General features: G+C 34.2%; 2 protein-coding genes across 2 annotated transcripts; both read right to left on the minus strand.

Moving 5' to 3' along the window:
• Positions 1 to 3614: 3614 nt before the first annotated feature.
• On the minus strand, positions 3615 to 11469 carry LOC125053905 (carboxypeptidase B-like). The gene is made up of 7 exons (XM_047655520.1): positions 11339 to 11469; positions 10552 to 10764; positions 8233 to 8329; positions 7481 to 7582; positions 6020 to 6235; positions 4854 to 5279; positions 3615 to 3810 (listed from the first exon to the last, which is right to left on the minus strand). The coding sequence occupies exons 1-7, from the start codon at positions 11407 to 11409 to the stop codon at positions 3646 to 3648; spliced, it is 1290 nt and encodes a 429-aa protein (XP_047511476.1). The 5' UTR covers positions 11410 to 11469; the 3' UTR covers positions 3615 to 3645.
• An 8263-nt stretch (positions 11470 to 19732) lies between these two features.
• LOC125053942 (carboxypeptidase B-like) lies at positions 19733 to 24424 on the minus strand. The gene is made up of 6 exons (XM_047655574.1): positions 24217 to 24424; positions 23049 to 23139; positions 22512 to 22613; positions 21753 to 21968; positions 20799 to 21218; positions 19733 to 19941 (listed from the first exon to the last, which is right to left on the minus strand). The coding sequence occupies exons 1-6, from the start codon at positions 24303 to 24305 to the stop codon at positions 19774 to 19776; spliced, it is 1086 nt and encodes a 361-aa protein (XP_047511530.1). The 5' UTR covers positions 24306 to 24424; the 3' UTR covers positions 19733 to 19773.
• Between the last annotated feature and the right edge of the window lie 225 nt (positions 24425 to 24649).

Below are 24649 nucleotides of genomic sequence, written 5' to 3' on the forward strand. Positions count from 1 at the left end.
TCGTTCTGCAGAGGAAATGCAATACACGGTGGCTCATTAATATTGCTTAGTAAAAAAATAAAATTTAAAGAAAGGAAGGACATAGTGAGCCTCTCTGTGGAACGCCTTATAGAAGTATCTTGTGTGGAGCTGGAGCAATTTATCATTGTTAGTTTGTATAGCCCTCCTTCAGCTCAATATGATAGTTTAGAAAAAATATTGGAGCAGGTTCTGTACAAATTGCAAAAATCCAAGAAAAAATTGATCGTTAGTGGAGACTTTAATGTAAATTTGCTTGACAACTGTAGTTCAAGTAAACGTTTGCTAAATCTGTTTAAATCATATAATTTAATTAATACTTTTATTGTACCAACTAGGGTAACAGCCACCACGGCAACATGTATTGACAATATCTATAGTAATATAGTTCCTCTCAACGCCTGTATTATCAACAAACTTACATCTGACCACTCTGGTCAATTGTTTGAATTTGAAATACTAAAATGTAAAGATCAAAAAAAGAAAATATGCACAATTCCTATAACAGAGGATCGGTTAGATAGATTTAGGAAAAATTTGATATTTAAAATGCCATTTTTGCGTAGTAACCAATGCCCTAATAATTTATATAGCACATTCTTTGATTCATTTATTGGTGAATTCAAAAATGTGTTCACTCCAAAGACTTTTTTGGTCTCGGAGAAACCTACCTTTTGTGACTGGGCAACTCCGGAGCTACACAAAAAAAGGCTAAAATTGTATGAGTTGTATGATGAAAAACAGTATAATGACAGTGAAGAATTTAAAACTTATGTTAGGATATTCTCAAAAAGTTTTAGGCAAGAGTGTAGAATCGCTAAGGCGAAACACTTAAGTCTTAGAATAAACAACAGCTCTGATAAGATAAAGGCTACTTGGAAAATTATAAACGAGGAGACTGGAAGAACCTCCAGAAAGGATACTGAATTCAAAGTGAACATAAACGGCAAAGTAATTAGTTCCGACCTCGAAGTAGCCTCTGCATTTGAAGAGTTTTTTACTAACATTCCTTTAAATACAACCAGCGTTTTAAATTCTTCACCATCAGCCGCCCTTTTATTATTGAAAAAGAATGTTCCTGTATGCAATCATAAGTTTGTATTTAGCCGCATTAGCTGCAATGACATTATAAAAACATTTAAACAGCTAAAAATAAAAAAAACTAAAGATCTTTGGGGTGTATCTGTTTTCATTTTACAATCAGTAATCAATACTATCAGTTCAGAGTTGGCTATAATATTTAATGAATGTATAGATTGTGGAGTCTTTCCAGACCAGATGAAGATAAGTAAAATCACACCGTTATTCAAAACGGGCAGCACTTCGGACCCCACAAATTTTAGACCCATATCTATGCTGCCGGCTTTGAGTAAAATCTTTGAAAAAATCATTCTTGAACAATTATTGACACATTTTAATAATAATAAAATTATGCATAGCCAGCAGTTTGGTTTTACAAGAGGTCGCTCCACAGCAGATGCTGGCATTCAATTAATTTCCGAGATTTTAAATGCTTGGGAAAATTCTCATGATGCCATTGGAGTTTTTTGCGACTTATCAAAGGCTTTTGACTGTGTCCATCACGAAATCCTAATCAAGAAACTTCAACACTATGGCATTGGCGAAAGGGCGCTAAATCTTGTGGAATCATACCTGAGCGATAGAATTCAAAAGGTAAATGTAAATGGAGCTATATCACAGGGATCCTCTGTTACTATGGGAGTACCGCAGGGCTCCATACTTGGTCCCTTCTTATTCCTTGTCTATATAAATGACCTGCCATTTCTTGTAAAGGAGCTTCACGAGATAGTACTGTTTGCTGATGACACTTCGCTTTTATTTAAAGTGAAACGACAAAATCCATCACTTGATAACGTAAACAGTGCCATCTCCAGTGTAGTTCACTGGTTTAATACAAATAATCTTAAGTTAAACGAAAAGAAGACAAAATGTGTTAAATTTGTAACTACAAATGTAAAAAGTAGTCATTCTCAAATAATAATTAAAGACGAGGAAATAGACTTTGTTGATAATGCGGTGTTCTTGGGAATTACTTTAGATAGTAAACTCCAGTGGGGCCGACACATAGAAGGTCTTTCGAATAGGCTAAGTTCCGCAGCGTTCGCAGTTAAAAAGATACGCGATCTTACGGATGAGAACACAGCAAAGCTTGTTTATTTCAGCTATTTTCATAGTATAATGTCATATGGTGTTATTTTGTGGGGTAATGCAGCTGACATTAAATCGATATTTGTAGTGCAAAAGCGGGCTATAAGAGCGATCTGTGGGTTGTCCCCACGGGAGTCGGTCCGAAGCAAATTTAAGGAATTACATATTTTGACTCTGGCAAGTCAATACATTTATGAGAATATTTTATATGTGCGGAAAAATATAGATATCTTTAAAAAGAATAGTAGCTTCCATAATTATAGTACTCGTAATAAAGACAAAATTAGCGCACCAACCAGAAGGCTGCATAAAACGAGTAATTCTTTCCAAGGCAATTGTATACGTTTTTTCAACAAAATCCCTAGTGAGATACAAGCGTTGTCAATAAATAAATTTAAATCGTACATTAAAGTAAAACTGCTTACTAAGGCTTATTATAATATAAATGAATATTTAAACGATCCTAGTGCTTGGATATGAGTTGCTCCAGTATATATTATAGGTAACACGACTGAATCTCTCGGCTGCATTTCCAGACTCTGGGGCGATCGTCAACATCCACGACTGTTTTAATGTAAAGTGGGAACAAACCGTGATCCATGTGGTATCCAATTATTTCAGTATTATTATTATTTTCTTATGTAGCCAAGTCCACATTTCAAGGATCGTCATGCTCGCTTAAATGTCATTGCTTGTGGCGGCGTCCATGCGTCGGGTTGTCTCTCTCCCTAAAATATGGCGAGGGGGCCGATGGCTGGCCATGCGTCATACTCGTGAACGGGTGCTGCTTGTGGTGACTGGTCGTACTTGAATTCGTGTATGCGGTGATGTTAATTATTTCGACTATGTGTTTGCGTGTTGTTCCCACGAGAATGTAAGTGCGTGCTCCTATTTCACCATGCCTCCTGCTGATAGGGGACAAGTCTTTGTTTTTATTTATGTTCTTATTATTAATTACTTAAAATGTCATGTGGAACATGGTGTAATGGTAGCAGCTCCTTACAACCGTTGTGTAAAAAAAAAAAAAAAAACATGGCGATTAAAAAGAGTGGCGGAGAGTTTATTGCCAGTTCTTCTCTTCCGTTCTACGCCCTTGATTTGAGAACTGGCAGTAAATGTAAAATTAGAAGCATTACTATTTATATCTTTAATGACGAATCACAAGTGTACATTGTGTTACCTACGTGAATAAATGATTTTTGAATTTTGAATTTTTTTTTTGAGCGTATCTTAAGGCAATTTTGGCCGCGCACCACCACTATGTGGAACCAGGTGCCCACTCAAGTATTTCCGAACCAATTCGACTTAGGAAGAGACTCAAGAAAACAGAAATTCTTAAAATGATTCTGGCGAGCCTTCTGGCTATGTGACTATGTGACATCATCCTGTCCGTTTGCGTTTATAGGGTTAGTAAAAATATATCAAAATAATAAATTATTAAAATTTATTAAATATAAATTAATTTAATCTATGGCGATAGAACTGATAACTCATTCTAGCTGACTCAGCGATTCCGGCGTATGTCTCCCCGTTTATTTGTGGAATGTATTCCGCTGGTACCAGAAAACCATATTTATTATAATCTGGCAATTCCAAAGTGTACGAAAAGGGTATTCCAATGTTCTGAAAATAAAAACATTAAAATGTATTCACGTTATATATATGTGAACACGTTAGACCCGTCTCACCTCCCTCGGACAAGCAAAAAAGCTGGGGCGGCCGAAGAGCAGGCGCAAGGTAATAAACGGTTCAAATATTCAAGTCTTTCCAACTTCGATTTTGTTCCCTTTGGAGTAGAGACTTTTGGGCCGAGGGGTTCAAGTGCACAGGCGCTAATTAAAGATTTAAGCTGGCGCGGTAGACAGTACCGGTGACCGATGAGCTGGTGCTTTCCTCGCTCAACGAATAAGTATCGCATACAGCGAGGAAATGCTGCCAGCGTTAAAGACACAGGGACCAAACTTTTTAAATTTGTTGTAATTTTCTTTTTATTAATTTTAATTATTTTTATTATTACCAGGTAGGTTTGGAAAATTGTAAATACTGCATATTTGATTGTTAAGTTTAGGTTTTAATAAACGATTGCATGAATATAGATCCTCTTTTGAATAACACTCATTAGTTATTGTTTTGTTAGAATAAACGCTACTTTGAATTATTAGAATCAAACAAATACCGTACAATAACATCAGTGCACATCATTTTTGAATGGACTCAAACATTTCGATAACTTATTTAAGTTAGCGTGGGGGTCCTGAATAAGATTCAGTGAATTATTTTGATGGTAAACTTCAGTAGGCACGTCGCAATTTTTTTGGGTTAAATACTATGTTCCTTCGATGCCGTATGTTCCTTCGAACAATCATTGCTAGCGCAAATAAAATCCATTGCCGCGATTCAAACACACGACTTTAGGGTTGCACGCTAGGCACAGCCTTGCGATTCTGTAACTCACTTTTCGAACTCTCACTGCGGTTTTTGCAGCGGCGGTCGCGCTCAAATGAGTCGTGAAGCAGTCATTTTACGATTTGGCATTCTGATAAGAAGGGAGCTTGTAGTTTATTGTTTATCAGAATGTCAAATCGTAAAATGACTGCTTCACGACTCATTTGAGTGCGAAAGTGAGTTACAGAATCGCAAGGCCGCCATTTAAAACATCAGATTACCTGAGCATAATCTTGCGAAGTACCAGAGGCTGCATACAATACGAATGCACTGTTGCCAACACTGTAGTACCCTGCTTCTGGCAATTTCTTTGCATCTATATGTGCACCCATAGCTGCTGCAACGTGGTGCAGCTGTGCAGCATTAGAGGGCAGCGTCTCATTATCAAAACCATAAAGAACATAGCTTCCATATGTGTGTATGTTCATGTATATTTGAGTTCTATCTAGATACTGATAGAACATGTCTCTAACGTGCTGTGTTTCGATTTCGGAGTTGGCATACGGTCCAGGGTAGATGTCGGAGCATGGGTTTGATGAAACGCTGATTTGACCGAAGAAAATGTCGAAGTTTCTATTCAGATCGGCGCCGTAACATTCTGCGCTGATTGATGCATTGTATGAGCGGCTGCGTCGCCACATGCGATTCTGTAATGTAGTTCTTACTTTTAATTGAATTTCAAGAGATTTATCACCTCACTTTGGTTTTATCTGACGTGCAAATAAATAGTGAAAATATTTTTTATTCATTTCAAAAAACACAATCTTGTCCTAACTGGTGACCGACAAAAAAGCATGATTAAATCAAATTGAAACAATAAAACACAATTTGAATTAAATAAAAACTAGTGTGCAATTCACACGTCAATTTTTTATTTTAATTTTAAAGTTTAATAGTAATCTTTGATTTTGATAAAAACTAAAATAATTAAAGTTTGAAAGTCGTTGAAACGAAAAAAGTGACAGTAAAAAGAGACAGAAATTCATAACATTTATCGTCTCATCTTCTCCCACGATACATCTTATAAATTTATGTGTCTCTTTTAAAACGCTTTTTCGTTTCATCGACTTTCAAATCACAACGATGCTAAAGAAGTTTTCACTTCAAAATTCACACACGGAACAATAAACAAATAAAAAATTAATAAGGAAAAACAAACTAAAGAATTACTTTATAAAACATTAACTAACTACTATAGGCACTGACAAATAATAGTACTTTCGTCAGTTTACCTAACGCACAATAAAAAAAGGTTCGTTAACTTATTTAATTTGTAAACTACAGCAAATCATGTGCCTTTATCATCTTATTTTTATTTATTTCTATCTATAATTGTCATGCAGACAGACTTACCACCCAACAATAATAAGAGAAAGTAATCACTTACATCTGTATGAGAATATTCGTAACCATCTGGATTATAAACTGGCAAAATGACCCAGTCTATGTTCTCTAATAGATCTCTATCTTCAACCCTTAAATCTTCCACCAGCCTGTGTATGGTGTAGAGAGCTACTGGAGGAGTCGACCACTCTCTGGAGTGCATCGCTGCGTCCATGAAGTATATTGGCTTGTTTCTATCTTCGAAGTTCGTTGTTGATATCTGGAACGTGTATCTTGATATCACGATCAAAGTATATTTTTTCTGTAGACCTCTAGAAGTCAATTAAGAATCTCTATAATTCATCAAAACTAAATCAGTCTACTAATATTTTAACGAAAATGTTCTGTCCCTTTTTTATCACAACCTAAACACAATTAGATAGATAGAGATGAGGAAACTTTGGAACAGTGCAATAAGATTTGGTTTTTTATGGAGTGTAGGTTGATAAGCATGCCCAAGAACGCTCCCTGACGGTACTTTAATTCTGATAGCGAAACCGATTCCGACGATAATTACAGAATAAATTATTAAGATTAAACTTTAAAAACTCATTTTTCGTCTAACATTTCTAGGGTTGTTAATTTATTGAAATAAGTCTAAAGTTTTCTTTAAAATTAATATAGTTTTTAATACCTGTATTTCAATGTTTGTGTATGTTTTTGGCTATATATAGTCTATTATTTAATTGTATATTATTATTACAACAAGCCATACCAATATCAAACAACTTAATACGTTCCTGCTTCGGAAAGGTAATAACTATAACTACGGTAATACTTGTTATGTTTATATTTTGATTTGCTGTTTTAAAAGAGTACCGAGAGTTTTTTACGTCGGCTTTTTCTCTCGGCCTACACCCTCTGTCTTCTTTGCCAATGAGATTCATGATTTATTACTGATTACAAAGTATTTAAAATTACGGTCGCTTTTCAATGTAACTCCAACGATTTTACCACATTATATTTTTTTAAGGTCCTTAGAAGTAAAATATATAATGCGGAAATAGAAGGAAAAAGAGGAGAGACTGGGGCTGCGCGTGCCAAATAGTGGTAAGCGGTAAGGTAAGCGTGGTAAGCGGTCGCAATTGCTGGCTGTGCTTCGGGTGCGTACCAACTTACTCAGAGAAGCACCATTTACGCGTGTCTTGTGCACCCTAAACACTATTGTTTGTGAGACAAATATATTTAGTTGCACACTGGTTGAATTCACAGGAATTGCATTATTTATAAAATGGTTTAGGTTTTAAAATTTTACTTGTTATGTTTATAGTTTGGTTTTCTATTGTATTAGTATTAAGTTACTGTAAAAATAGGAAATAAGGAAAATACATAAATTTTGGCAGCCTTTATATGCAGGATTATGTACCTTACTAGCCCCGATTTCTGGCTAAATATTAAGTTATGGGTATCACACATCTAACCTATGCCCCATTCATGTTGGAATTTAAAAGCTAAATCATAATACCTTCACGTATTTAATAGGTCGTCCCTCAAAACTGTTGCCAGCATTCACTACAGTCACAATATTCGGATACTCTTGCCCCAATCGGTCAAGGTACGCCTCGATCTGGAATTAATAAATGATTAAATGTAACATAATTTTAATATACCTTCTTAGAATTTAATAAACCAGAAATCTGTCCCGGCAAGGCACGGCATTTATTTTGTAAAATATTTCTTTTTCAGTCGCTTAATTTCTGAAGATCGTGTGATTTCCGCTCAATTTCCGTAAAATATTTAGGAAATAAATATAGCCTGGGGATAATATTGCATTCGAATGGCCAATTTTATAAAATTTGAAGTTTATTCGTAAAAATTTTACAAGATTAGCTTAAAAGTGAATTATTAATATATGTTATACGAGTATATTCTTAGTAAGTTTCACAATGTATATACAAATAAAAAAGTTTAGTTATTGACTTCGAATTGCGTATAATCGAATCAATTCTTTTATACTATTTTTTTAAATCAGCGTGCGATTCTCAACACAGGGTTTACGTACTAATGATGGCTGCTTACCAATGGGCATTTATTTATAATATATGTGTAAATAGCACTCGCTTGTACGAAGGAAACCACCGCGAAACGGCTTAGACGTAAAAATTGACGTCAAGCACAAAAAACTGATCACATCCTTGACAGAACTACATCCAGAAACAGAAACAACCTAAGGCCAGGACCAAGGCTTGTAGCATTTTTTTATATAAAGAAACTTACATCTGCATATCGAGCATAGCTATTATATGGTGCTGCAGCGGCATTACTTCTCATCATTCTCCACTGTTCAAAATTTTCTTCAAACTCTTCAAGCGCTCTAAAACAAATAAAAATACATTAATATAGTTCATAGATTTTTGCTACCTAAAAAATAAATAAATCGATGACGCTACAACCTTTTTAGGTCTGGGCCTCAGATTTCTGTATCTGTTTTATGATTTGTCAGTCTAATAGGCAAGTAGGTGATCAGCCCGATACATGCCGTCGACTTTTTGGGTCAAATGCAAGCCGGCTTCCTCACGATGTTTTCCTTTACTGCTCGAGGGAATGTTAAAGGTGCACATAGAGGGAAAGTCCATTGGTGGCCAGGGTTGGAACCTACGACCTCAGAGATGATGGTCACACGCTGAAACCATTAGGCCAACACTGCCCTTTTTGTTCTAGTTACGAAAATTAAAATCACGTATGCCTAAAACGTGGACTTATGATTTGTCGTTTGTCTCGGCATATTGTATTTAAATGAGTACCTAGGTACATAGCATAAATACAGCTGGTAATATAATACCAGATAGCAATAATTGTACAGCATTAGATTTTTTTTATCTAACATTCGGCCAACGAACCTAAGGTGAACCCAGGAGGTTCACCTGATGTTAAGTGATACCGCTGCGCCCCGCCCATGGGCACTCCTTTAACAACTGGTACGCTCTTTTCTTGAAGTGTTAGAATTGGTTCCAAAATACTTCAATGGGCAGTTGGTTCCACATAGTATGGTGCGCGGCAAAAATTGCCTTAAAAAACGATGTTATGGAACGACGGACGTCGAGGTGATACGGATGGTATTTTGTATTCTGCCTTGACGTCCAATGATGAAACTTAATGAAATAAAATGAAAACTGATTTATATTACATAGTATCATTAATTGATTACCAACTTTAAATACCTGCCTTGCGATTCTGTAACTCACTTTTCGAAACGAATGCGAAATCGCTGCGAAAACCGCTGTGCGAGTTCGAAAAGTGAGTTACAGAATCGCAAGGCTGACTGAGTTACATTTTTAGATTGTTTTATTTCAAGTGATATTTGGTACAACTCATTCCGAAGCTGTAGAATTGTTATGTCTTAGCTAGTAACATTTACATGTGATTTATTTTTAGTTGTTCTTTTTTGCTAGCCAGATAACTACGCTTTATTGTTGGTGCGAGAATCTGAACATCAATGTGAGAGTCGTAAACTGTATGATCTCGTAAAGTCAAAGTCGACCATGAAAGGGTCATAAAGAGAGTTAACTCTTGTTTATGGCTCTTACGAGAAATACAACTATGTTTTCAATTAATTAGTAAAGGTACACTGCCACAGGGACCAAAGTTTTTAAATATGTTTTAATTTTCTATTTATTAATTTTTAATTAATATTATTAGGTTAAGAATATTGTAAATACTGTATATCTGTATGTTAGAAATGTATAATAGACGTGTGGCGACGTGTTTCATATGAAAAAATTTTGAATTACCAAAAATTTAAATTTTTGCTAACACCAAAAAGCAAAATCAATATCTCTGAGGCTAGTTTTATAATAATATTAGTAGAAATAACAAATTTAATGATTGAGGAATTACGAAAACCGTTATTTAAATTGGGCAATTTAATCTTTGGACTAAATTACAGCGATATTTGTTCAAAGATTGATCAAATACAGTTTAGTAAAAATCCCTTGAACAACTTATACGATTCTAACAACAAACTAATACCGCGATTCAAGATAATACAGCGACATATATTGGTTAAACAACATATTTAATCTTAATTGAATCATGTAGCTTATCGTAACTGAAAACGACTATTCCAATTCATATCTTAAGCGACTAATTTCGAATACGGACAAATATTCATATGACAATATAATTTCTTGAAACAACATTTTATTCTTATTCAAGAATACAGTGCAAGCGAATATTACAGATAGCTTTGAAGACATTGTAGAAACAAAATTCTTGTTGAATTTTTATATTAAGCAATATTACGATAGATTGGTTGCGCGTTATAGGCGTTGTAGGAGCATTCTTGCATAACGCGTTTGTATGACCCCATATAACGCGTTATGTACCAATGATTCACATTTAACTTTTCTCGTTAAACGGGATTTTAGTCGGAAAATTAAGAAAAAACTATATTATTAACGAAATATGTGCGTACATATCATTAAAAATGTCACAGTACAGAAATATAACGTGTGAAATTACCGCGTTATATGGGGGAATACCCGTGTTATACGAGGGACTGCAATCGCGTAATATGAAAATATTTTTACTACATACCTATATACATTATCCCGTTCAACATAATGCCGCAGACCACGTTTGTCCAGGGCATTCAAAAACTGGTCTTTGAATGCTGGTTTGACCATTATACTGGCGTCTCTTCCTCCAACCATACCAACACTCCAAACATCCAGGTCCAACTCCACCTGGAGCTGAGTAAGGAAGGCTATATCATCTTGGTTCCGAAGTCCCACACCGTGTACTGTGTAACTGAAAATTTACTTAATTAGACCATAAACTAGATGATTCAATTTTAATCTTTGGATGGATATGAGTGTTTCACAGTGTTGGCCTAGTGGCCTCAGGGTGCGACTCTCATCCTTGAGGTCGTATGTTCGATCCCTGGCCACCAATGGACTGTGTTAGTGCGCATTTAACATTTGCTTCAACTATGAAGGAAAACGTGAGGAAACTGGCTTGCCTTAGACCCAAAACGTCGACGGCATGTATCTGTTACAGGAGGCAGATCACCTACTTGCCTTTTAGATTGACAAACAATCACGAAAAAGATACATCTGAGGCCGAGACCTAAAACGGTGCCACTGATTTCTTATGAGTGTTTCACAACAGTGTTGATAATGAAAATTAATGTCGCTGGATAAGTAATTGTATTTTGTATTTCTTTTTCATATATGTAGCTGTAATCAAACAAATATGTTCCTTTCTTCTCTATACACTTAATCTAAAGTAATTACAAAGTGTGCCGACGTTTGTTACTTGTCATGGAACGTACCTTCAACATTTATTTTCGTACTTTTGTATAATACATGTATAATATACTTACCCAATATATTGTTCATGTTTGGCAGACACAAAATTGATAAAAAACAATATTAAAAAAACCCTGCCGTCCATTCTAGCCGCCCCATTCTCTATCAATGAGTTGATAAACACATGTTATCAAACACTAATCTTTGAAATGAGTTATACGAATTTGATATTATCTGTACTCTTTGATTATTAGAATTAGAATTACTTACGAATAAGTATCACAAGCGAGGAAATGTACAATGTAAAGGGACGAAACTTTTAAATTTGTTTTAATTTCCTATTTATCAGTTTTTAATTATTATTATTACTTAGGTCAAGAATATTGTATATGTATACTTATCTTGAAGTTAAATATTCAAAGATACTGGATAGAAATGACAATTCGAAATCTATGTTGCACGTTTCTTCTCTAAATTTCCAATGTAAAATAAGGTTAAATAATAAAAAAATACTACGATAAAATCAATATCGTTTCAATAACATGCTTGTCCCTGTGGTTAATAAAGGCGTACAAGTATTGGCAAAAGTTAATTTGGCCGAACATTACCATTCCTAACTCGATCGAGGTCAACGACTTTACATATTAAGATAAGGGTATGTACACGTAGAAAATTGAAAAAAAATACTGGATCCCTCCTAAGCAACGGTATTTCCTCAAGACTTTGTTATGTAGACTTCTGCGCTAGATATATTTTCAACCGCATGAAAATGAGGGTAGGCTTGCGAATAAAAATAAATCTACCCACGTATTCTTGGAATAAGTGGCTTGGATGCAGGCACTCCTCATCTGTTTCACTAATCATTGCGTGCACAATCAGCAGACTTTTCTCAGGGTTTGGAGAACAAAGAACATATGGTTGTATCAAAATGTCAGAGACCTCAATTGTAATATGGAAAGTTTTCTAATGATGTAATCGTAATAACTGAGACGTGGGTTATTTATTGGTAGTGTGTTCCACTTTGATATCTTTGACAATAGATATGTCAACGCTGTATCAGACACAACCGCAAAATCTGTCCCTTACAAACTTACATATCTTGTGCAGATGGCGCTCTCATTGCTGTTTTCAAGTCGCTTATTTCTATAACCTTTGATAGTTAACTCAACTTAGTTTTGAAGTGTGGGTGGCAATGACAGGGTGACAGAAGTTCAATTCGATCGCTTTGGCAAGAGACCAAACGGCTTTACTTCCAGAAGGATACCAAGCAAGTTTGTTCCCAACACGCCTGATGTGATCAAATCTGCCCTTACGACTTAGCAGCTTCATTAAAAACTTTATTTTTGAGTCGCAAGTCGGAGGCTTTACGGGCTCGAGCATCCGCCCAGGCCTTAAGCTTCAGCCTTAATAAGCAGCTTCTTTGTTTTTAACAGCCACAATACACGGGGCAATGAACCGAGTCGACCTTTGTAATCAAGTGAAACGTAAACGTTCTATAACTTGTCGTCCAAGATAAAAGAGCTTGACATAATATGTCACGACTCATTGTCCAGTTTCCGGTCGAAATTGAGGCTGTACTTGTCATATTGGTTATTATTTTTTTATATCCTGTATGTTTAGTTAGTAATGTATGTCTTTGTTTTAGATAGCTAAGCTAGATTAATTATATTTGTTAATGCTGATTATCCACAACTGGGTGCGCCATTACGTTAATCTTTAGAACATACATAAATCTGAATGGCAACTCCAGTGAACTATTCAATAATAATAATATAGCTTTATTTTGTTCCGTAAAAATACAAAGACATTAACAGTAAGGCAATTCACAACTTTCTACTTTTTCTCTCCAGCGATCTTTCCTCCGCCATCATCGCAATTTCGTCTGTCCATCTGACACAAGGCCACCTGTCGTCATTATACCTATACCGTATGTAAACAAGTAAATACCAATTCTTATAAAAAAACCAAGAACGTGCTCATGCTACTTCTGATATTGCAAGTGTCCAAAGGCGGAGGACTGTAACGTAATAAGAATTTTAAAGTTTAACTATTTTTACTAAAAGCGCTATAAAAAATATTTACAATAATTCAATTTACCATATAATTTAGATAATAATACATATTAGTGCTAATCTCGAACCAGTCATATCTACTTTGATTTAATCAATGTTACCAATCGATATTCAATACAATATCCAAAAATGTAAGTCAAATTAATTTTCATTTAACATATTCATTCGTAAAATTTATTATATGCTCTTCCTACAAAAACTGTATATTGTATTTGATGGTGACTTTTGATAGTAACATATGCAAAATTAGTAGGAATCAGGTTACTTTACCGAACTGTAAGAATCTTCTTAATGATTCACTTGTTTATTAATAACCAGCGTTGGCGTTGAAAAAGTCACCACCAACAGTTTTAAGATTATATAACTATTTAAAGATATATATAAAGCGATTGACAAGTAGAATATACAAGGCAACCGTGGATGGTGAAATCGGGTTGGGAAGGCCTTGTCACACATTACATTCCTGGACCAAATCCAGGAGGTACTAGAGAAGTTTATGACGGTGTGGTTTATGACACTTTCATTTGAATAATTGTAATGTAGGTAGGGAGGGTAAAACTTGCTGAGTTTCTTGCCCGTTCTTCTCAGAACAAGGCCTCCTGGTAGTTTTGCGAACGGATGACGTAGTCTTGCTCTTTCGCGAATTTTGTAAACGTTTTTGACATTCATAAGCATGCCCTAAGACGCATCTAAATTGAATAAACGTATTTTGATTTGATTTGAAGAGACGGTATAAGTAAAAAGTGCATAACCGATGAGCATGCATGGTGAATGTCATGGATGAAGCGAGAGAGGTATGTCAGTAGCAAGTGGAGATCCGTGGTCTCTTACTGATATAAATAAATAAAATAATTAAATGTATGTACTTATTTAACTATGTATTGAATCTCTCTTTAATCGGCATCTCATGTCTAAGCGTCGTGGTCAGAAAAGAAGCTTCTAGAGCGGACTATCTGTCTCCACCGGTTTCTGTCCAGCGCTTCTCTTATGATAGTGTACAGTTTTGTGGACGATGAGCGAAGGTCCATCTGGTTGATGAACGGCCAAATGTATTGAATATAGATTATAATAAGATAGACCAATATGTGATTTTAATAGTATATTTGTACACGCCCAACTCAAATTTACAGTAACAACATTTTTTTTTACTCTATGTACTAAATTGAAAATAAGTTTAATATGCAGAATTCTCTGGTAAATTTAGTTTGATCCCCGCTTCCACATCCGTCACTGCACGAGCCAAAATAATCCAATCCATCCGCACCACCTTTCTGGCTGGAAATCTTCCAGAGTTTACAAAACATTTCCTTCTGTCAACCAGTGAGTGGAAAACCTTTCAAGGACGTTGGAACAGCGTTGGACTTTTAAGAAATAGCTGTTTTTGGCTGCGAGCTTTATTTTCTTAAGTTATAAAAAAATTTACAATTATAATTTTTCTAAAACTTTCTAAAAAAATTTACAATTATTTTTTACAATTATTATTTTACAATTATAATCTGAGTCTTTAGACATTCAATAAGACGTGCATTTCTCTCGGCTTTTCTTACACTTTACGAATGTTATTTAAATACATTTGGGAATCATCCTGTATGATACTTTAACAAGATTTAAACCAATATATTATTATCCTTATAAGGTGTAAAATGAATTGTGAGTACACAGCCTTATAAGTGATTGCTAAGCTTATTAACCAGCTCATACTACACACCCACATACCACGCACTTAGCCCTTTAGGTTAAGCCATAAAGAAAATCGGGAAATGCGATACATAAAAGATAATAAGAACATTTTTCTCTAGCGAATATAATTGAACAGGAAATAAACATTTACTTTTTAAACGAAGACTCTTTCAATGTTTTTTGTCTTGTATTTCAGTTTGTCAAGATATGTAACATAAGGATAGATATATATGAGTATTTAAAAAAAATCTGAGAATAATTAAAGTAACCATTTTATATCGTTTATTAAAACCTAACCATAACAATCAAATATACACTATTTCCAATTTTCTTGACAAATTTTTAAAGTTTGGTCCCAGTGGCAGTATATCTTTAACGCTGGCAGGTGCACAGAAAGCACCAGGTCTAACCATTTATTATTATTATTTGTATTACTAATCCTAACTTAAGATATTTACAAATTAGTAATATCTTTAATTTCCTGATCAACCTGCATCGAAACGTCGCGTTTAGAAAATCATTAAATATAGTTTTAGGTACGCAATTTCCACTTACATCCGTTGAGGAAGTTTTAATTCATTTTAAATAATTGTTATACTAAATTATCTTTAATATCAAAAGATGGCACTGTACCAAATACAATTTTAAATTTATTTTTCCCAATGCAACGTTCTTTTTCGCGCGGAAAAATATGTCTCCGCATCTACGACAAATACTCGTGTTATCTGTACAAAGTTTACTGTCTATGGTTATTTATGGTACTCAGCAAGGAGGTTCTATTGAATTCTATTAAACTTCGAAGCTTTAGCCAAGTTAGCAAAAAGTTTTACTGATAAATCGGGCTGATTTGCAGATATTCATAGAACTTTTTCCAGAATAATTGGAAAACAGATGTAAAAATATTATGCAATCTGTATTGGCTGAGGTATAAAGCGCTGTGAAAGAGTACAACTATGTTGATAATATATGTTGGAGAGATATCGATATGGACATCGTCATTAGCGGGTTTAGTGGGCGTCATGTGGGTAAAGTGCAAGTACAAAAGACAGAAATAATCATCATACCTACAGTATTTAATTTAGATTGATTCGTTTTAACATTACAAATAACATTTAAATTCTTTCATTCGTACTTTTATTCGTTAAGTAATGATTATAAATTATGAAATAATTAAATAATAACAAAACAAATCGAATCATTTAAATAAAAAACTTTTTAACCGGATTAAAGTTATGTATTATTACAAATTTACAATTATTTAACATAATTTTAAATTTATCCGACATTTCGCGTGCTTTACAGCGTGCGTGGTCACGGTGACTGAAGACAAAAGGCATTGCATTATCTATTACATAACTTTAATCCGGTTAAAAAGTTTTTTCTTTAAATGTGTAAAGGTTATGTCAATAAAAGACAATACTAAATCAAATCCCATCAAATTATGATTCTTAAAATAAATAAATGTAATTTCAATTATTAACCAAAGCAACAATAAAAATAAACGGTCAATTTAATCGATCAGAAAATTTCCTAATAGTCGGAGCATTTGTGCACAATTTGTATCAAGCAGATACAAGATAGCTTGTGTTCGATTCTCAACTCCAAGATCGCAAGTTCAAGACTCGGCTGTGCACCTAAAAATCAAGAAGGCAGGTGCCGTAAGAATGTACCTATTACTAAACAGACCACAGAGTTGCGGGCCTTCATACATATTTTTTACAGTTATTTTTACTTTACTCCCAATCTTCCAATAACATTTTTATGATTGCTTATTGCATTCCTGTTGATAATATCGTGAGAATTAATGAAAAATTAACAAAGACACCAAAAAGACTAATGATTCGTCCCGTCTTCGCTTTATTCTAAAGTGATTAATCACCATTACAAAGGTAATTTAATACGATATAAATGTGTTTAGAAATAAATAATAAGCCCCTGCACTGTAACAAAAATTATTATTTTATTTCCTATTTATTTCATATCATTTATATTTAAATTTTTGAAGTTATACTTCTTTTGGCGCGTTTACTCTCAATATCAACAGATATTGAGAGTAAATTTTTACGATGCGCGCGCATAGCGTCACAAAAAACCGACACCCTGAAGTAAGCATAGTCAACATTCTAAAATAAAAAATGTCCATTTCTTTAATTACGTACAAATATTTTTTTGTGATATTCAAATAAACTTTTTAACTAGATTATGCGTTAGAATAAAACTTTCAATGTATTCCTTTTTTCTATTGTTAGTGTTATTTTTTCTACAAACGTAGAATAAGGCGAAAGATAAATTAAAAGATTTTATCTTGTTACGCCAAAGAAGTAAAACTTCATAGTCTAGTCGACAAGTTGAAAATGGAACAAAATAGAGATACTACTCTTAAAATTATGTGCGATAGCTCATTGGATCCGGAATGACGTCTAGAAAAATGTGCTAAAAGCGTGTATTAGCACATAAAAAATTGCATAAGTTATAGACCATTAAAGATGAAAAAATAATGGCATTTAGTTTTTTGCCAATATTTAATAAACTATTAATATTTAAGAAATTTCAAATAAAGATTCTGAAAGAGGAGGAAATTTCTAATAAAAAACTGCAGACTCCCAGAACTCTATCTCCATTATTTATAATGTTAATTTAACGCTGAAAATAGGTCTGCGGTTGACATTTTTTGGATTCGCGCGTGGCGTCAAAAGCGACTACGGCACATTAATTAATTTATTTAAGGTATTGAATATTTTTTTTTAAATTTGAAAAAATTATGGTGTGTTCTGAACACTATAATTAATTTATTCCCGTTGAAAATTTTACTTAAAGTTAATTTTTCAACAAGTTAAATAATTGTTAACTAACGAAATTTTCTCGAACGACCGTCTTAATTGTAAGTGAAAAAAAATGTTTAAATAATGGTCGTAAAAATATTTCGCTTCGTAGAGCCTTTCTTACATACATACTTAACAAGATCGTGCCATAAAAGTTAAAAAAATATTTATACTTTGTTTTTTACTTAAACAAAAACTTAAAAATCCATGTAATGATGTTAAAAAAAATTTTTTTTTTCTAGACGTCATTCCGGATCCAATGAGCTATCGCACATAATTTTAAGAGTAGTATCTCTATTTTGTTCCATTTTCAACTTGTCGACTAGACTATCAAACGCGTTTACATAACACACACATTTTTTTAAATCACTTTGGCATAAATATATAGATTACCTTGAGAAACGATATAGGTTATTAATAATATTAATTTTATATTTATTATTTATATTTGTTTAATATAAAGGTCAGCCAACAGCCTTTGCACAATAGTAAATAGGTCATTAAGTGCTGACACAGCTTGCGTTTAATAAGCCACATGAAGCCTTTTCGCGGTCCTGGCACCGACCGAATCTCTAAAGCCGAACATTAAATAAGTGGGTCACTGACTCGCGTCCACACCACGATGCGTCTGTAAGCACTCAGGCCTTGCACGGCGTCACCAATAGTGTACTATTTTTCCTAACTAAAGCTGTCATAAATAGATCGCTATTCGCGACCAATGCCCTCCTATATATAATCTTAAAAACTACTACATTGATCAAAGTATAAAGAAGTATTCGTAATCTTCTTTTCTTTGTTTGATTTTTTTTATTAATGTTATACTTCTAGTAAATTTTTACGATGCGCTTGCACACCGTTACAAAAAACCGACACCCTGAAGTTGGCTATTTAGGTATCTAGTCAACATTTAGTTTTTTTCTAGTTAGTATCGCTTTTTCTACAAACGTAGAATAAATATTTTGAAAAGACTTTTATCTTGCTACGCCAATTAAGTATAACTTCTAACGCATGTACATAAGTACACATGTTTTATTTTTATATTTACCTACTTGTACAAATTTACCCTTGACACCATGTATGCACCACCTACTCGGCACACCTACACCACACCACCATAAATTAGTTTTTTTTTAAAATTAATTAATAACCTTATTAATTCCCTGAACACATCATCACAACAAAGTATTAAACACATAAAATTTGTTTAAAAAATACAGATATCTGATTATTTCGAGATAATAAAACGGAAGTTTGCAAAGTTAACTTATTTTAATATACTAAAAAGGTTATTTGTGAAGGGGTCCGTCTATCCAATTCGGGTTTAGCTCCGACACTTTGCAATGGAAAGGATTATCTTGGAAGAGGGTCACAGTAACATCTGTTATTCGAGAAAGACAATCTGTATTAGTGTTTTTGTTCAAATTCGAAAACAATTTTGGCAAAATTTGTCATATGTTTTATATTTGTTGGTTGTAATTACACGCAAACTATTTAATGCAAAATATCACAGCCAGAATAAATAAAAAAAATAAATCAGTAGCGCTACAACCTCTTTAGGTCTGGGCCTTAGATTTCTGAATCTGTTTCATGATAATTTTTCAATCTAATAGGCAAGTAGGTGATCAGCCTCTAGTCCCTGACCCACGCAGTCGATTTTTTGGGTCTAAGACGTGTCGGTTTCCTCACGATGTTTTCCTTCACCGTTCGAGCGAATGTTAAATGCGCACTTAGAAAGAAACGCCATTGGTGCACAGCCGGGGATCAAACCTATGAGCTTAGGCATGAGAGTCGCACGCTGACGCCACTAGGCCAACACTGCTCTCAGAACCGAATTAACTTTGAATCTAATAAATTTTATTAAGAAAAATTAAAATACCTTTTTAGACTACAACATTTTTATTTTCACTAATTTGTCTTACGATTTATGAAATTTAATTAACTTTCTGAATTGATTCTTTCTGCGTAAAACAGCTTTATTAGACGAGCTGAATCTACAATACCAGCCCAGGTCTCCACGTTTATCTGGTTAATGTAGTCGTCAGGAACATCGAAACTATACTCATAACCAGGTAGTTCCAGAGTGTACGAGAATGGAACTAAGAGCTGCAAATAGATCTTAGGTATAATATCTTGATTAAAATATTATTCCTAATTTAGGCTGAAAAATTATACTTCTGTTTTTTTAAATTAAATTATTATCTGTGCCATATTTTTCGTCTATAAAGCATCCCACGATTTTTCACAATAATAGGAACCTACCTACCAGTATTTTTTGTTCATTACCATTTTCAGCTTAAATTAGGAATTATTTTTCACTTTTTAGTTTGATGTGCTTTAAAAGCGTGTTTTTTAGTTTTTTTAAACTATTATTTATTTTTTATTTTTTAGTTAAATTTTTTTCATTTTTTTTTCGGATTATTGCACTGTCATCGATCTTTGACAGGTGCGCAAAATTTGAATAAAATCTGTCCGTAAAAAGTGGGTCAAATCGAGTCCGAAGGAGTCGGTTACATACATACATACAGGTGAAGCTAATATAAAGCGTGTAAAAAAATTGTAAATGCATGCCCCGGAATTACAGAAATGAAGTACTTAATATAATTTTTTAACAGTTAAATTTATATACTCTCCCCGCATGACATTTCTTCCTGAGACTCTCAAGATAAAAACTTACGTAAATTACATTTTCAATTCAAAGATAACACAAATATATTATCTAGTATAAAAAAATAAATGATTTAACAACATATAAGGGACCAAAATTCATAATTAGCAGAAGTATTATTATTATTATTTTCTTAATAGTAATTAAGAAACGGAGAAAATATCCACCCAGCACGGGACGATAAAAGTGTTATATTTTACAATAAATAATGAATTTTCTCTGCAAATTTATGCGGTCGGAATTTCATACAAGTTATAAAGAAAGAGAGAGATTATCATTGAATTAAATGATTCACCTGTCCATAATCCTGTGCGCTGCCCGAACTTCCATATAAAACTAAATTGCTGTTGCCCACAGCGTAAAATCTAGCTTTATCCAACTTCTTTGTGTCTATACTTGCTCCCATAGAAGCACCGACTTGATGTAATGATAAAACATTCTGTGGCAGACTTGCATTTCCAAAACCATACAGAATATAATTCCCATGACTGTGTATATTCAAATATATTTGGATCCTGTCATCTTGTAGAATATCTCTTACGTACTGGGTCTCAGGTTCTGAGAAGGGTTCAGGGCCTGGGTAGACGTTGGAGCAAGGATCAGAGGAAATACCCAAGGTGTTAAAGTTGACATCGAAATTTCTGTTTCCGTCTACGCCGTAGCAGGTCTCGTTAATTTCTGGACGATAGGAACGCGTACGGCGCCAAAGACGCTCCTGCAACGAAATGGAAATTTCGTTAACATCTAGATAAAGCTAATTTAGCCCCCATTTTAGGTGTTATTTGTTGATAGAAAAATCCAGAGTGATTGCTTTGTAAAGAGATTTCATGGGGATGAGAATGTAAAACAAAAGACGCAAGACAAAACGTGGCGTTTTTTTTTGGACAATAACATAATATCACGTCGAGTGTCAATGCGTTTTGGACTAGAGATGCTGATGACTGATCACAATACAACGGAATACACCTTACATTCTCACTTAACATTCTCACCACCAAGCAGACTGGTATTTGACAAGTTTGATTCCACTACCATCAGCGTACCAATTCTTAAAAGGCCGGCAATGTTACGTAATTTTTTTTTTTTCGTATTGATCTTTAAATTACACAAATTACACAGGTAAGTAATTTTACGATTTATTTGACCCTACTTAGACCATATGTGCCAGAGTCAGAAATCTATTTAAATAAATAAAATGTTTCCTCCTTCTGAATAGAAAATCTTCTAAGTTAAACTAAAGAATACGAACATTAGTATGTGAATACTCGTAGCCATCAGGATTAACAATTGGGAGAATGATCCAGTCAATATCCTCCAAAAGATCTCTTTCATCGGTCCGTAGATCTTCTACCAATCTGTGTATGGAATAGAGAGCGACCGGAGTTGTCACCCACTCACGAGCATGTATTGTCGCGTCCATGAAGTAAATAGGCTTTTTCGGGTCAGTGAAGTTGGATGTTGATATCTTAAAATGAAAATTTTATCAGATACAAGAACTTATAAATGCAATCTTTTTAATTCTTGCGTCAAAGACTGGGTGTGTGTCACTAAATGTATTCTATGCGCAAATTTAACGTTGAAAATTCCACCTGTATCACCTCAACGTCCGTCGTTCCACAACTGAGCATTATTTAAGGCAGTTTTTGCTGCGCACTATTACTATGTGAAATAAGCTGCTCACTGAAGTATTTCCGAACCAATTCGACTTAGGATTTTTCAAGAAAACAGCGTATTAGTTCTTAAAATGCCGGCACTCGCTCTAGCCCTCTGGCATTGAGAGTGTCCATGGGCGAGTTTAGGCCACCCTCTCAATTCAAAAGGGAGGATAAGTAAAGTAAGATATATGCAGCATAAGGACTTTTGTATATCTAACAAGATCGTAGAATGTGCTCAAAAAAGGGTAAAATAGCACTAATATTTAGATATTTGTTCTGGTGAGTCTACAAATTAATTTAATTACATGCCCGAACATATATAGCTTTGAAATAACACATGTATAATTATTTACCTTCAAATATTTAACAGCTCTACCTTCAAAACTGGGACCAGCATTTATCAATGTAACAATATCGGGATATTGTCTGGCTATTCTCTCCAAGTACTCGTCGACCTATACATCAATTGACAAAAAATATACATTAATATCCACGTATGATATATTTAGCGTATCGCTCAATCTCTATTTGAATAGGTTACAATTAAATGTATCCCTGTAACCAGCCATTAGCCGATTACATAATATACTTTGTTTATTGTCATCTCTTTATTTATGATTCATTAGTTAACTTCTTTTTACTTAAGTATTATGATACTATTGTAATGTATGGCGATGCTTTGGATGGAGAAATTGTGACCAATTTACATATATTTTTGTTATTAAATAAAGAAATATAAGATTTATAACTTAACTTTTATGTTAACTACATTGTTTACATGTGGTTCTTCCTAATGAAATGAATATAATTTAGGAATTAAATAAAATACAATTGGATAGATTTCTTTTACATGCAGAACTTATTACGAGTATATGTGTAAACATTTTTACCTCTGCATATCTGGGATATTTATTAAACGGTACAGCATTATTTCTGTTCATCCCTTTTTCCAACTGGTCATTTTCATTTTTTTCTAGTGCTCTGAAAATATATTTAATAAGTCCACAAATTTATTAAGATAATGTAGTGCGATGAAACAAGTGAACCAGAGCTTCAGTGTTGTAGGTTCGAATCCTGACTTTGTACACTGGGCTTTCTGTCTGAAGGAAAATATCGTGAGGAAACGACTTGTGTCAGGCACCGATGGTTGTACCTACTTACGAATTACAGAACCAAACGATCACGTTACAGATACAAAAATCTGATGCCCGAACCAGAAGGTGCCGCAGTTTTCAGTGCCAGTGTTGTTCTGACTTTTTTTAAATTTGATTAATAACGTCAGGTTGCGAAACTTTCATGATTAATTTCTTTTTATCATGCTGTGCCTAAAACTTTGAATATTGAAGAGATATATCAATTGACTAACAAGTGTTGACAGTACGAACCAGTGTTAATTGCGCAAATAGAAACAAATATCAATTGATTCATCACCGGGATTGAAACGCGCAGGTTTCAATGCGGCGAACTGAACGTCTATACACAGAGACCTGAATTTTTTTATTGTTTATAAAAAGTCAATATTAATGAATGAGGCACATGTTATGGGTACAAATGTTTCTAGTCGAATACTGTAGAATATTTTAATTATGAACCAAGATTTACTTTAATTTATCCTACAGCAATTAGCTGCAGTACACGGCTGTATTACATATATAGACATTCACACATAAACAACGCTCTTAGCTAACTGTAATTGTATATGGTTTCAGTTGATGAGCAGTGTTGGCCTAGTGGGTTCAGCGTGCGACTCTCATCCCTGAGGTCGTAGGTTCGATTCCCGGCCGTGCACCAATGGACTTTCTTTCTATGTGAGCATTTAACATTCGCTCGAACGGTCAAGGAAAACATCGTGAAGAAACCGGCTTGACTTAGACCCAAAAAGCCGACGGCGTGTGTTAGGAACTAGAGGATGATCACCTACTTGCTTAGCTTGCCTACATAATTAGATTAAAAAATGATCATGAAATCTGAGGCCCAGACCTAAAGAGGTTGTAGCGCCACTGATTTTTTTTATAAATTGACTCACTAATTATAAGATATTGTGCTTCTAAAACTTACTCAGCGACATCATGTATCTTTTCATAAAATCCGATGCCATTCCTCTCCATCACTTCAAAGAAGACATCTCTGTTCTCGGGTGTGGGCATCACGACCGCTTCTCTGACTCCTGGAAGGCCATGCTGCCATATATCAAGGTTGCTTTCCACTTCCAGCGTGTACAGTGTATGTAGATCATCTGTATTCCGCAATGCAACACTGTACACGGAACATCTGAAAATTTTAAAGATATTAAAAACATTATTTCTAGAGGCATTACAGCCTAATCTTACGTATGTACCCCGGCCGAGCCCAGAAGAAATTTATTTCTATATACGTTCTTTCTTAGGTACGGAAACATGCCCAATAACTCAAAACCGAGAGTTAAATGTAACGAAATCTAAGTAGAATTTAATTGTGTCGCCACTTCTGCAACTACTAGATTAGATATAAA

This window comes from Pieris napi, chromosome 11, assembly GCF_905475465.1.
Source record: "Pieris napi chromosome 11, ilPieNapi1.2, whole genome shotgun sequence".
Classification (NCBI taxonomy): Eukaryota; Metazoa; Arthropoda; class Insecta; order Lepidoptera; family Pieridae; genus Pieris; species Pieris napi.